This window comes from Cydia fagiglandana, chromosome 9 (genome assembly GCF_963556715.1).
Source record: "Cydia fagiglandana chromosome 9, ilCydFagi1.1, whole genome shotgun sequence".
NCBI classification, from domain to species: domain Eukaryota; kingdom Metazoa; phylum Arthropoda; class Insecta; order Lepidoptera; family Tortricidae; genus Cydia; species Cydia fagiglandana.
The window spans coordinates 4,921,527-4,937,602 of NC_085940.1; the positions used below are offsets into that span (position 1 = coordinate 4,921,527).

Here is a 16,076-nt window from a genome sequence, read left to right on the forward strand (position 1 = left end):
CGTCACATTCGTTGCACGTTTGCACGTCATTGGGGCTGCCTCGCCTCGCCCCGCCCGCGTCCGGTCGTCCCCTTCTCTTCTGCGGATCCGTCCGTGCTTCACGCCGCCGTGCCATATTCGCCTGCGCTAGCCTCGGACGAATCGAGTCGACTGCCCGGTTCAGCAAGCAAAGCAAAGCTAGCGACTGCGAGTTGTGAGCCCAACCCATGGTCGTTTGAGAGCTCGGAGCTCGCTTTGCGTTTGCGTAGCCCTGCAATAACGCAAACGCTTCTTGTTTCTTCTTCACATTCACATCAATATAAGCTCGTGTTTTATTTTTCCAAGGATTTTCTTTTGTGTTGGTTTGAAACGTGTGTTCAGTCAGTGTTATTATGATTTTGGTTTAAAGCTTGCGACGTAGAAAATTTTGTTTTGCGTCGCCGGTGTTATACAAGCAAGAATATGAATGACAATGGATGCATTCACTTGAATAATTTTAAGGCAGCCAAAGGATCTAATCCTTACAAAATAGTGCATGCATTTTTCGTGTCTTGCACTTCATTAGAAGCTAGAAGATACAAGGTAAGCGTTGAGAAGTGATTGGCGTCGTATATCTCGCAGGTACATTTTACATCTATATGAACACGCATTCAAGACATTGACAAGGCTCAGAAAACAAAGAAATGCTCTGAATTTTTAAGATTTCACATGGATTTAGCTGTGTATATTTTAATAAAGAGTAATCAGCTGTTTAAATACTTATCAGCTGATTCGTAATCTTTGACCTCAAAACAGCTGATCATGTTAGGCATTGTGTTTGTCGCGTGCGATGCGGCGTGATGTCGTGACTCACTTGCAACGAGATTTATAAGAATATTATTGATATAATCTTTCTTTTTTAATGTTAACAAAACTTCTAGTGATATTACCTCATCTTAAAAAAAAAAAAGAATAAACCTTGAAACAAAAAAAAGAATAAAAGCTAAAATGTCTATGTTTGACTATGTTTTTTTTTTCAGGCCACATCATGTCTGTGTTTCACATGTGGCCAGCCCGGGCCCCGCATGCACTCTTGCCTTCACTGCATATTCTTTGCCTGCTATGCGGGTCACATCCAGGACCACTCAAAAACCAAAAAGCATTTTCTCTATGTTGATTTGAGCTATGGAAATATATTCTGTGCTCAATGCCAGGACTACATTTATGACAGAGAATTGGCTGAAATTGCTTTGAGTCATCGGCTAAAAGAAGCAAAGTAAGTAATCAGACTAATAAAGCTTAGATAGTAGGTATAGGAATAATGACACATGTTGAATTTTATAACAAATTCTAGTAAAATTGAGAGCAAATGAGCAATTTATCACATTAATGTGGATATTAAATTCATAATTATATGGAAATAATACAAAAATATAGTTTCAAAATTTAAGTTTTTTTTTAACTTCTAAAAAGGAAATAAGTAAGGATACCATTCGATTCCTTACATTTTATACAAAAAAATATTATATGGCAACTATATGCAAAAATGCAATATTTCACCGACAAAAACACAATTTTCATGTTTTGTCCATACTTCAAGGTGGACTTTCAGTGACCGTGACGTCACATTCACTTAGGAGCGTTTCGCAAGTGAAGTACGACTGTCAGACTTTGACTATCATTTCTGACTTTTAAATTGCTTTAATGCAATGGGTCCCATATAGACGTTTGATCATAAAAACAAACCTGATTGATTTATACCATAAATGAAAATTAGTCATCTAGTCTATTCTAACTACTTATGCACATAGACATAATACTGATACAAAATCATTAATTTATACAATATCATTCCTAGTACAGTACCTACAAATGTATTTCTAAATCATCATAAGATATATGCTTAATTTACACATAACTACAAGATTTCTTAAAGAGGTATACTGAGATTATGGTTTGCAGTGCAAATATTCAGGAATATGTACTAGAGATTCTCAAAAAGAGGTATTATGTAAACCAGGGGTTTGGCAGCGATTATAAAGGATTCAAGGCATGGCTTATGTCAGCTGTTTGGGGCTATAAATTTGAGAAACCCTGCTCTAAATATGATAGCACTAAAGCCTTATATCTTTATTTTCTAGATAACCTACATTAACCTTTTGATATCAGCAATGATGATGTAAATTTGGGCACTTGTCTGATGTTTTCAAAGAGTTATCTTATCTAGGGTTTACTTTAAAGATTTTGATTAAATAATTGATCTTCTTTAGGTTATTTAGTACAAAGATCTTTCATATTTCAAACAATTTTACAGCCATATTACTCATACATTTTGCATATATTTATTTTATATATATTAGGCACACAAAACAGATAACATTTATTACATGGAATAATTCTTTTCAGAGCAGGTTTTTGGTTGGGAATGCCATCCAAAGCATGTATGCACATCATGAAACAAATATTAGAGCGAAAACTACAACTATACTAAGACTACTATAGTTGTAGTTTTGCATTTGTTTGTGTTTGTTTGTTTTTTGCCTATATTTGTAAAATTTTAAGACCTAGCCTTGCTTATTAGTTTACAATATTAGCCTAATTCTCCTTCTCGGTTTTGGGTTTACTTTAATTTTAAATGAATGTCAGTCATTTTGGCGGTGAGAGCCTAATCCTAAAGGAAGGATCCATTCTTAGCAAGCCTAGGTTCAGATAACGACATATGCTTTGGAAGCCACGCGCCTATAACAACTCTTAATCCACCTAGGGTGCATGCTATAGTTATTGGCCACTACATAGTAATTTGCCTTTTCTAACAAATCAGAAAGAAACAAGCCAAAAAAAGTCTTACTGTTTAGAGTGGCCAATTACTATGTAGTGGCCAATTATTATAGCAGTCACCCTATCCACTTTGCAGCTTGATGTAACCAACATTCCAAAAATATGTTTGACAATAAGGCCCTTGTTATTGTCTTTGGGTGGTATTCCACCTGTACAAAGTGTCCAATTTCTTTGTCCTATGTACCTCTAACATGTGTTTGCTTTAAAGGTCCCTAGGCATCGGCGCGCCGTTCATGCCATGGCTGCCGAACGCTAACGAAGCGACGGCGCTGCGGCGGCTCCGCAAGCGGCGTCTCATCAGCCCCTCCACCACCATCGGGCTGCGGGGGCTGCAGAACCTGGGCTCCACCTGCTTCATGAACTGCATTGTGCAGGTGCGTTATGTAATGTGTATGTCGGCGGCCGATCGTAAGATCAGGCAGATCGTAATGTTTTGACGATAGTCACATTAAACCAATATATAGCTGCAAAAAAAAAATGGAAGACATGCACTCTGAGCTAAATGAAAGAGATCAAGCACTACTGCTCAATGACATAGAAATAGTAGGAGTACCCGAGTACCAGGGAGAATCTACCATACATATTACACAAGCCTTGGCGCAAAAAGTAGGGATGTCATTGGATACACAGGATGTTATCAGCGCGGAGCGTGTGGGCCCGTGGAGAGCGGCCGGAGGCAGCGACAACACGAAAAAGCGACCCCGTCCCCTCGTCGTGCGCCTAGCCAGGCGACCACTGCGAGATGAGCTACTACGGAGCGCACGGGTACGCCGCGGCGTTGACACTGGAAATATCGGACTACCGGAACACAACCCTAACGCAGTTTACATTAACGAAAGGCTCACGAAAACCAATCGCAAGCTTCTATGGCAGGCAAAGCAGGCGGGTACGGCAGCGGGCTGGAAGTTCGTATGGACCAAGGACGGGCGTATTTTCGCGAGAAAAACAGAAAGTAAGGACAGTAGAGCGGTTCGCATACATAACGAAAAAGATATAAGAAGTGTTTTTTGCGTGGACCCCACAGAATCTGATCATAATAAATAATAGTGTCGTGTTCGGAATTTACAGTTACCACCTTATAGTAATAGTACTCTCTGAAAGCAGTAAGCGTAATGAAACATTCTTAAGCTATGCGATTATATTCTTTTCGTATATATATATTGTTGGATGTGACTGTACTTATAAAGGTAATATTATTACATATTTAAATGCATGTATATATAGCCTTCTGATTAAAGAAAAGAAATTATATGTCTCTCACTTCTCGTTATTTTTTACATATTGCAAGTGTCAGATTTTGGTGAATACTTATGTCATTAATTACCTGTCGCTGTATATTATACTGTACATACCACATCAGAAAAAAATTTCTAATACCAAGTACCATTCCAGTAAAAGTACGGGTATATCTGCTCCAATTCTCTACGGTTTTTTCACTGGGCCTCAGAAGATTAAAAACTTGTTTATTGGTATATATTTCGTTTACTTTATCTATTATAATGAAAATGACCCCTAAAAAAACATACAATTTGACACTAGGGTTGTTAAACATACGTTCGTTAAATACTGGCCGTGACGAGTTCGACGCAGCCATGGATAGATACAAACTGGATATAATCGCACTGAATGAAACATGGCTGAGACCGGACGAACAAAAATTCGTCCCTAAACTACCCGGATATACTCTAAAAAGCAACCCGCGACCATATGGAGCAAAAGGGGGCGGTGTAGGATTTTACGTTAGGACAAACTTAAACGCAAGAATAAAAGAACACCCTCCGTCCGCTCTCGAACAAATGTGGCTAGAGTTAATAGTCCGTGGCGTGGGACGTTTCGCTATCGGAACAGCGTACAGACCTGAGTCCGTATCTACTGACAGTGCCATAGATGCGCTCAATGAGTCTCTAGATATGTTCGCCACCTGCAACTCGGTTTTTTTGCTGACAGATTTTAACATAGATGTACAAATACAAAAAAATAGGCCTAATGCAAAAAAGTTATGTAATTTCCTAACTCAACGAAGTCTGGAGCAGCTTGTGAATGAACCGACTAGAATCACAACAGAAAGTTCTTCCTTATTAGACCTAGTTATTACAGATAGCCCTCACCTATGTAAGTCAGTACAAGTATTACATAACCCCCAGATTAGCGACCACGCATTGATTTTAGTGAATTTACTGATCCCCAAACCGAAAAAAGTACCTAAATACATGTACAAAAGACTTCTGGGAAAAATAGACATGGTAAAATTCAATTTAGATCTTGGAAGTATGCCCTGGCAGGAAATCCAACAGATTGCGGACTTAGACAGTAAAGTGAGCCGATTTGACGAATTGCTAATAACCTTATTTGACAAACACGCACCTGTAAAAAAACTACGCGTTGATTGCAAAAGTCACCCTTGGATAACGGACAACATTAAAAGCATGATTCATTTACGAGACAATGCTTTGAAAAGAGCACGTAAGACCAAGAAAGACTCCCATCAGTAATACTACAAGGAACTACGTAATTATACAACAGGAGCTTTAGAGCGCGAAAAAACGGCATACTTCACGTTTTACGTAAATAAAAACAGGTCGAATCCAAAACAAATGTGGAAACATCTTCGAAGCTCGGCAAGTTTAGGTGACACTGATAAACCTCCGATCCCGCAACATCTACAGAACCCTGACGGAATAAATCAGTTTTTCTTGGATCTTCCAGGTAATGCTAACACTGACTACGATATGCTGGCTTATTATGAAGAAAAAAAAATCACTGATCAGGTGTTCAACCTAACAGGCTGCACAGAGAAGCAAGTTTCAAAAATAATTGCGTCTATCACTACGAATGCAAGTGGCCGTGACGGTACGACAATTGAAATGATACGCCTGACACTAGACGTTACTCTGCCGGTTATAACGCACATCATCAACACGTCAATCGTAACAAACGCTTACCCAGAAGCCTGGAAAATAGCTAAGGTAAAGGCGATACCAAAATCTAGCAAGACTGAAGGATATAAAGATCTGAGACCGATTAGCATCCTGCCGGTACTATCAAAAGTTCTGGAAAAAATAGTCTGTGAGCAGTTATCTAAGTATCTAGAGGATAATAGCCTACTCCCATGTACACAGTCAGGCTTCCGCAGCAAACATGGAACGGCGACAGCAATAGCGAAAGTCACAGATGATATTATTGCAGCATCAGACAAGGGAATGGGAGCCATTCTAGTACTCTTGGATTTCTCGCGTGCCTTTGACTGCCTCAATCCAACATTGCTACTTTCCAAAATGGCACATTATGGAGTATCCCCGTCCTCATGCGAATGGTTTCACTCTTTTCTTACCAATCGAAAGCAGTATGTTGAAATGGAAGCAGATCAGGGCGAAGTACTGAAGTCACAAACAATAGAAATTACACGCGGTACACCACAGGGCTCTATTTTGAGTCCATTGCTTTTTATTCTTTACACAGCGGATTTAGTCATGAACATTAAACATTGTAATGCTCACTTATACGCGGATGATACCCAGCTATATTACTCTTTTGCGCCAAACGATCTGGAAATTGCTCTTGAAAAAATCAACGCAGATTTAGAAGCAGTAGCAAAATGGTCAGGTAAAAATAACCTCATCCTAAATCCAGCTAAATCCCAGTACATAATACTAGGAAACAAGTGGCAATGCTTAAAAATAAAGGAACAAAACCCCAGAGTATCGATAGGGACGGCGCCGGTCACGCAAGTAGACACAGCAAAAAACCTCGGGTTAGTCATGGATGGACAACTGAGATATGTTGAACATGTAAATACTAAAGTCAGAAATGCCTTTTACCGATTAAAAATACTGTACAGAATTCGCAAATATCTCTCAGAAAAAGTTAGGGAAATTCTAGTAGAAGCATTAATACTGTCACCCTTTAACTACGCAGACATAGTATATGGACCCAGGCTATTAGCAGATACAAAAAAATACATACAACGCATTCAAAATGCGTGTACCCGTTTCTGCTATGAAATTCCCAGACGAGCGCATATTACTCCTTACCTAAACGACAAGGCCAAACTAAATATGACAAACAGGAGGAGAATGCATTTGGCCTGTGCAGTACGAAAAATATTAGAGTATGAGAAGCCCCGTTACCTATTTGAGAAGCTGAAATGGGTTAACGACACACGGTCCAGGTTGCTAAGAGGATGCACCAAGATAGCGACACCCCAACACAAGACTGCCTTCTTTAGAGGGAGCTTCAAATTTGCAGCTGCAAAGGTCTGGAACGACCTTCCCCCACCCCTGCGGGAACCCATGGACTTTGTAAAGTACAAGCGGTTAGTCCGAAGACACTTGCTAGACATGCAGATGATGCAGAGCAAATTTTAGGTTCCCCAGACGGCACCCCTCTCTCTTTTTCTTACTACTCACACACACACACACACACACATACACACACACACACACACACACGCACACACACGCATAGGTATAGACATACATATATATATCTATACATACACCTGGCACTTTATTTATTTATTTATTTCTTCTCTTTTATACTGTTTTTTATACAGTTTTTTTTTACTGATTATTGTGGCACTAATATTGTTTTCTTTTTTTTTTTATAAGTACATTCTTAATAATTTTAATTTTTTTATTTTTTATCCAGATTGTTAAAAATTGTAATATCTTTCTCTTTTCTTTTTGTACTTACCTATTGATGTACCTACAAGCACCACCAGAATTTGTTGTTTGTTTGTTTGTGACCGACACACAACTCAAAGGCTCGGTCTGAAAACCAGCGCTGAGCCACCGGCACAGCACATGCTGAGACTGAGACCTATTGCCTCACAATAATTATTAAGTACATATATGTATTAGTTAGTAAGTCTTTTTTTTTGTGGCAATAAAATATTTGAAGTTTGAAGTTTGATATAGGTAGGATAGGTTCGTTAGGTTGCTTTAGATGCCCGAAGGGCAAACTGCCCAGAAATAGGAGCCCCGCGTAGCGGGGCTCCGTCGACTCAGGGAACACGTCAAAGATTTTCACGTTTCACGATATGCCTAGGAATTTCACGATATGCCTAATCTTACGATCGGCCGCCGACATGTATATAATAATGTCCGAACGAAACCGGATTTTTTGCCGATATCGAAATTAAGGTTGGGTTCTGCTCTTATCTTTCTTGTTGCGTTCGGTTGTATCATCATCATCATTCTAGCCTTCAGTCGCCCACTGCTGAGCATAGGCCTCTCTTCGTGTACGCCACTTATCCTGGTCCTGGGCTAGTGTCATCCAAAAGTGCCCCGCGATTTTCCGAATGCGATTTTGCGATTTTTCTTCGGTTGTATAGAATACTTTTTAACTGGCCATGTAACAAAAGGCATTATTGCAAGCAAATTTCAAATTGTCAATTGATTGATTTCTTAAATTTTACAAACTTATATTGTCTTTAAAGTTAGTTATCAATAATGTTAATGATATAGAAGCATCAATAACAGGAAACCAAGTTGTCAACAAGTTACAGGGACGGGAGGAAAACGTATCATTTTCATGTCTAAACATACATTTATTTACGTTTGTTTGACTACTCGTATGCTAGGAGGATTCTCAGTTCGAATTATGCGCTTTTCACTATACATACGGGTTCTTCCATGTTATCGGCTATGCTCGTAGCGCGTAGCTAGCGCTGGCACTGAATGTGTTAGTGTCTTGTTTTTAAGTTTGTCTGCAATATTGTTTAGCTGGTCTGGTACTGGTACCTAATTGAATGGAATTCTGTGCTCGTAAGCGTTGATTTAACGCAATTGTATCATTTAGCGTCGTTGAAACTGACTCAATTATTAATTGAATCAGTTTAGGTATTTGAAAACAACCAATGCCACTATCAATATTGTTTTATCAACATACCTAGTTTTTTCGAATTATTAACTAATTTAAATTGATGAAGGTGAAAAGGAAATTGCAATCTACGATAAAATTACGGGCTCTGTGAGCTATAGAACCTCACGAACCCCCAAATCTCACCTCCATACTAACACATGAACATGAAATACCAATTTAGAATTGAGCACTTGTTGATATGGTTAGGTTTGACATTTTCATGGTGTGGTGTGTGTGGTGTTATGTGGTGGTGTGTTGTGTGCGTGATGAAAAATTGCCACATCATGAAATTATCAATTCTGGCCACTATATCGACAATCAAAATCATATGATTATCGAATACGCTCTCAAAAAACCTAACAAACTGTCACGCAGTATGGCGAAACAAATGTGTTATGGTTATAGTTGTTCAAACCAATTTGTCAGACAGTAAGAACCAGGAAAACTACACTCATCATTTTCTTTTGAGTGCTAGTACTAGTGTAAGACAAAGATAGTATGATTATCTCTGTCTATGATTGAAATGAGACAGTCTTTCGACAAACTATATTGCTGTGTATTTCTTATTGAGTAAATAAAAAAAACACATACTGTTTTTTTTTTTTAAATGCGACCTGTAGAGGAGAACAGACGGCCGTAAGAAAACATTATGTCTCAGCTGAAACGACGCCCTGTCAATAAGCTTATCTTCAAAGCTGAAACTGAGACACTTCGCGCTTATGCTTAAAAATGTATATTTTCAGGCCCTGATCCACACGCCTCTCCTCCGAGACTACTTCCTCGGTGAGAAGCACAAGTGCAAGTCGCAGGGCTCCGGAAAATGCTTGGTGTGCGAGGTCTCCAAACTGTTCCAGGTAAATAAAGTAAAAACCATACCTAAAACAGGGGTTACAAATAGGGTATTTGACTACTATTAGTCAAATCAGTCTCTTTGTTCAAACTGTCAAAACGATTTTGCTACTATGGAATTAATATGAAACACTAGCGTGTGACGTCACGATCAAATTACCTACTCTTTATAGTTTTATACAGGCTTTAAAATATAAATTGTGTCTAAAAATAACTGCTGCCTACGTATCTCTATTAATTTTCTAGTGCTTTATTCCATGCAAGGTGTAACATAATTTATTTTAAATACAGTCCAATACCCTATAGACAGGGAGGTCAATAGGGTTTGAACTAGTTGCATACTGTTCACAAAAACGCCTTAAATTATATTGCCATTGACAACCTGTTCCTGAATCTTCATAAGTAAACAGGATTAATCAAACTTAACAGTTAATTAAATATGTAGGCTGCAAACTACGTCATACTACAAATTTAAAATATTTAACGTCTGATCGAACTCTTCACTAAGTATATACAAAAGTTTATAAGCAAATTTTGTACATCTGTACTTGTTAACTTAAGTAATAAGTTACGCAACATGAGGCACTAATAGTTGTGGCGTTTACACATTCTCATATGACTCAGCAAAACAGTCATGAGTTACAGGTAATCATACCTACTGAATTTACAGTCACCCACGTCACGGCGCTGATCTTAGTTATTATCAGCAGCATACAGCAAACAGTATGGTCTTCCAGCGCTTTGAGTTCAGCTTCTTTAGAGTGTAAATAAGGCCTTGTTCACATTGTATGAGAAGACATCAGTAATTGAATGAGACGCTTTATGGAGCGATAAGCGTCAAATGGAGACCAATGGCTTAGGTACCCGTGAACCACGGAACGCAGGCTAGGAACGTGGCATGCCGAGGCGTTACAATGCTGCTGAAAAAGTAGGTACTGAGATTTAGTGAGAAAGAATTAGCTTAAAGCTTTTTTCCTTTTTGCATTTCAGGAGTTCTACTCCGGTGCGAAGACCCCGCTGACCCTGCACCGCCTGCTGCACCTGATCTGGACGCACGCGCGCCACCTGGCGGGCTACGAGCAGCAGGACGCGCACGAGTTCTTCATCGCCACCCTGGACGTGCTGCACAGGTACACTAAGGGCACATTTAGACGATGCGAGAACTCGCATGCGAGTTTCATTAGGGTGATTTAGACGGCGCGCGAACTCGCATGCGATTTTAGTTACATTGCGGACTGTTGGTTACGTCCAATTCAGCCCTAACAGGTCGGCCACGACATCGAGCGACTTGCGACGGCGGCAGCGATAACCATAGGTTGGAGCGAAAGGTCCGATCGCTGTGTCACGCTCCAACCTATGATTGTCGCTACAGTAGTCAAGCACTACGGGCCTTCTGCGTAGTCCGGCTTTCGGCCTCGCGTATGCATGATTTGATCTAATTTTAACTTAGATCAAACATATTTTTATCTCAGAAGCGTTTTGCCAGGGGTGGTATTTCAACTGTCCAATTTCTTGGTCCAATGTGCATTGCGTTTGCGTCTCACTCTATCATTAAGCAAAATGTGACGCCAATACACATTGGATCAAGAAATTGGACAGGAATACCACCCTTAAGGCTATTGTGCAGCATATGGCGTTTTCTCAAATCAAAGTACGATTTACTTGGTATTCAGTGGGCACACATTTTTAAGGATTGTAGAAGTCAGTAATAGCATTTATTTCAAGTTCTTTTGACTTACATACATTATGAATTTTCCAGACATTGCATGAATGGCGTCGAAGAGCACACCGAAAAGAAAGAGAACGGCCGTTGCAACTGCATCATCGACCAGATCTTCACGGGCGGGCTGCAGAGCGACGTGGTCTGCACCTCCTGCTCCGGGGTCTCCACCACCATCGACCCCTTCTGGGACATCAGCCTAGACGTAGCCGGCCCTGGATCCCTCCAAGCATGCCTAGAGAGATTCACCAGAGCCGAACACCTTGGCTCCGGAGCTAAGATCAAATGCTCAAACTGCCGAGCGTACCGAGAATCAACAAAACAGTTGACGCTCGAAACGCTGCCTATAGTAGCGAGCTTCCATTTAAAACGCTTCGAGCACTCGTCGCAGATCGACAGAAAAATCTCCACATTCGTGTCCTTCCCGGCCGAGTTGGATATGACTCCATTCATGTCGTCCCACCGCCGATCAGTTGACAGCGGGGCGGCTGATAATAACAATGCGCCTGAGGGGGTGTTCGAGGATAACCGGTACTCGCTGTTCGCGGTGGTGAACCACCTGGGCTCGCTGGACGCGGGCCACTACACGGCGTACGTGCGACAGATGAAGGGCAGCTGGTTCAAGTGCGACGACCATATGATCACCAGGGCCTCGCTCAGGGAGGTTTTAGATAGCGAAGGGTACGTATCTATTATTTGTGCTGTTCTCAATCAAAATGGTATTTATTGTCGGTTGTCAAAAAGTCGCTATTTCCATATAGCTTCACTTTGGAATCACACCTTGTCGACAACGTCACATTTGTTGTTAAGAGTTAAATAATATTGAAACTTAACGCGAGTAGAGTTGTGCCGTTCTCTACTAGAACGTTCTCCGTTTCGGAAATATTTTCGAGCGAGAACATTTCCCATACAAAACTGCGAACGTTCTCAAGGAAGTCACAGGTCTAAACACGCGTACCTCCTTCGTTTTAAAAATCGGTAAATAATTATCTATGCCACCAACGTCGTAATTTCGAAGCTATGGTGGAACACGCAATACAAACATACCCGTCCCCACATTCATATACAGGGTTGGGCAGATTAACTGTCCTATACTTCGTTTTTTTCAGCATTAGAAATAAGGTAAACAATCTTGACATGTCTTTTAATTGAAAAACACATTTTAAAAATAAGTTACGACAAATATGTAACATTTATGAATCTAATACGATCATTTATATTCTGCTTTCATAAGTAATAGTTACTGATTTTTAAAAACCGTTTTTCATATAAAAGACGTCAAGATCGCTTACCTTCTTTCAAGTTCTTTCTAATGCTAAAAAAAACGAACTTTAGTTTTAGACTCGTAACTCTTCTTTTTGGATTTACCACAGTAAGGTGAAAAGACTTATTCAACGAGTCCATAAAAGTATTGCTTTCTGGTTTATTTTTCTCATACTCATAGAACTTAAAATTGAGTCGCTTAACTTCAAACTCGGGTAAATCCATAATCTGATATACCTATATCAGATTATGCGGTTTTGGTAATACGAAAAGGTAGGTACCTAATAGATATTCAGTGAGAGGGTAGAACGGATTTACCTAATTTGGAAGTTAAGCGACACAATTCATTTGATACTTAAAATGTGTTATATCTTTTTCTAGTACACAAAGTTTAAAATAAAAGACAATGACAAACTAATAAACTATAATAATGTTGATTAGAGTTTACAATGACGACATTTATTTTTAACTGTTTTTTTTTATTCGACAGGTATCTCCTCTTCTACCACAAGACTGTTCTGGAGTATGAATGTGAGAACTTATAAGTTAACGTATATTAAATACTACGGCCTTCGTCAAAAGTATTGAGTACCCATTATTACTATGTATATAAATATATATTTCTCATTTTTTAAAGTGAACATTGTCGTTTAATAGAAAGAAATATACACATGATGAAAACTTACTTAATTATACATAGAAAATCACATATTAACCTAAGAAAACAAGGCTTAGCAAAACGGATTTTCTATGAAGTGTCTAGTTACCATTTTTGTATTTTGTAATGTTAAATAATGAAATGAAGTAGTGAAAAAAAAAACAATGTAAAGATTCAAGTTTTGTATAGATAAAGCATGGGTGCTTAATACTATCAGCCGTATTCGAACAATGAGATACGTCAAATACTAGATATTGAAACGATATGGATTGGATATGTAAGTGTCAGACAAGTGTCAAAAGTGACGTATTTGTTTGAAGAAACGTTTTGACACTTGTTTGACACTGACATATCCGATCCATATCGGTTCAATATCTAGTATTTGACGTACCTATCTCATTGTTCGAATACGGCTGTATGGCAAAGCAGTGTACATTAAATGTATGTACTACATTTTGCTTGCACAAGGTGCAGGCTACTTACGCAAGCAACATTACAAAGTTTACTTGTGCCATCGTCCACTGTTAACTGACAATTCGTATCCCTTATTAACAACAAAGCCATAGGGTCCATCTGTTAGTAATAAATGCTCGAGTTGCAGAATACAATATGCGCAAGCTACGTGCACCGTGTGCAATCAAAATGTATGAGCGCGTCGGAGTTAGGATATACAAAAAGTATACTTTTAGGTGTGTTGTAATCTTTGAATAACGGACGTGTATCAATAACATATGCCATTACATTATTGGAGTGCGATCTATCTGTAATAACAAGATATTATGCTGTTTTCGGAAAAATCCAACTTGTTGAAATCATTCAGCCTAGGGGGCCTATTCAAGATGACGGTCATACATCGACAAATGACAAACGAAAAGAAAAAAGTAATCGTGATTTCGTGACAGATGCTCCAAAAATTCACGTGACATTATTTAAGCTCCGATTGGCGTTTTCTATCACCAATAAGCCCAGTCAGCCGAATTGGCGTTTGCGTCTGATTTAATCGGACAATTTAATCAGATTGGCGAAAAAACCTGTCCCGTCTGGGGCCCGTTTCTCAAAAACATGTGGAAGTTCCTTTCTTACAAAAGCTGTCAAAAAGTGACATCCGCTTGTATTACAAGTTACAAGCTTTTGAGAAACGGGCCCCTGGACTCCACACTATAGTCATCTAGCTATAGTCTATTTTTTTATTCGGTAGACTAAAATGACGTTTCATAATATGAGCATAAAATGTCATGTCATACTATGAAATGTCACTTTCATCATCATCTCAGCCACAAGACGTCCACTGCTGAACATAGGCCTCCCCCTTATGGGAGGTGAATGCCATAATCGCCACGCTTGGCAGGCGGGTTGGCGATCGCAGTCGAGTCGAGAAATGTCGCTTTAGTCTATCGAATAAATAAATAGAGTTTAGGCCCCAAGATAATTGCTAAACCTTATGAGTGATGGCAAATGTTATTGACGCGCGTCTGGTATATAAAAGTCATGTTTCCTCTCGTGATATTAGTGGGTAGATGTTTGAAATTGATCTTCTAGTTCGATGTTTTCTGCGAAACGGTTCACGAATTTGTTAGTTTTAAGCTTTAAAGTATCCTCGTAGAATTTCCTCGTCGGTACAATAAGCAACACTCCTAACTGTACATCCGTGGACCTTATTACTAAAGGCATAAGGTCCACTGATGTACAGTTAACATTGTGGGCGATGGTATGTAATGGGGTTGGCCTGTGGAAGTTTTTAGCAGATGGCGCCATCATAGCTTGCCCTGTCAATCCGTATAATTGTGTAATTTTTTTGTTTTTTTTAATACCCTGGATGCCAGCCCTTTAAGCCAAATCTCCTAGAAAAAGGGGCAAGCTATGATGGCGCCATCTATGCAAACGTTTGACAGTTGCCAACCCCATTGGAAAGTGGAAATATATACATACAGAGTGATTTTGTTATGTGTGACCTTACTTGGAGGGGTTATACTGAACGACTTTTATTATGGGGTCAACCCCAAAAATAAAAATCTGCTGCCTCATACATTTCGGCAAACCATATGTTTTCTATGGACCGCAGAATTTTTCTTGCAATTTCGGTGTTGTACACCTCAAAGTATGCTCAGACATATCAAAATAACCCTGCAGGTGACGTTCTTACGCAAAAGGTACCACTTTTTCAATGGTTTCATAAAGTGCATATGCATAGAAACTGACATCTTAATTTTAGAAAACTGTCAAAGCGGTGCCTTTTAAGTGAGAACGACGCGAGTCATTATATTATGTTCCGAGCCAAAGGCAAGAATATTTTATTTTCATTATAATTCTATTATTTTAATTAATTAACTTGCTTTGTATCTATTGTCGCAAATTTAAATTATGATTTTAATGTTCTTATAGCCAGTTTATATGAATGGATGAAATGTATGGTACAGTCAAGTGTAAAAATATAGGTACACTCATACTCAAAAATATGTCTCATAGCTCTTATGTCAGCGGGTTAAGAACTATGGGACTTATTTTTGAGTAAGTTGTATGCATCCATATTTTTACACTTGAGTTATTACCGAATGTAAACCTTTTTTAAACACTATCAATTATATTTAAAGGCTCCTCTTCACGTTGGGCCAACGCCAACGAGGGACGCATTTATGCGTTAGAGGGAGCAAGTGATATTGCTATCTCATTCTACCGCATGGCTGCGTCCCTCGTTGGCGTTGGCGTTGGCCCAACGTGAAGAAGGAGCCTTACATGTCAAACGCTTTTTAGTATTGAACAAAATTTTAAACTACCTCGATGTATGTCTCTGCATTTCACTGGATCCTTGTAATGTTATGTTATTCGTGAATAATCGTAGTATTATAGGTCCATAGTTACTTAGTTACTTACCTCGTTTACATACATAGTGTTTAAAGCACACGTACGTGATATTTAGATATCCTCTGG

The 16,076-nt window shown here is 39.2% G+C and overlaps 1 protein-coding gene and 1 long non-coding RNA gene across 2 annotated transcripts in view; both read left to right on the plus strand.

Annotated features, from left to right (window-relative positions):
* Window positions 1-16,076, plus strand: part of LOC134667223 (uncharacterized) — a 470,671-nt gene that overhangs the window by 385,247 nt on the left and 69,348 nt on the right. The window lies entirely within an intron of this gene.
* LOC134667135 (ubiquitin carboxyl-terminal hydrolase nonstop) lies at window positions 98-15,748 on the plus strand. Its single transcript, XM_063524420.1, has 7 exons — window positions 98-561; window positions 999-1,234; window positions 3,005-3,170; window positions 9,402-9,512; window positions 10,498-10,637; window positions 11,267-11,908; window positions 12,981-15,748. Exons 1-7 carry the CDS (start codon window positions 442-444, stop codon window positions 13,033-13,035), a joined length of 1,470 nt encoding a protein of 489 aa, XP_063380490.1. The 5' UTR covers window positions 98-441; the 3' UTR covers window positions 13,036-15,748.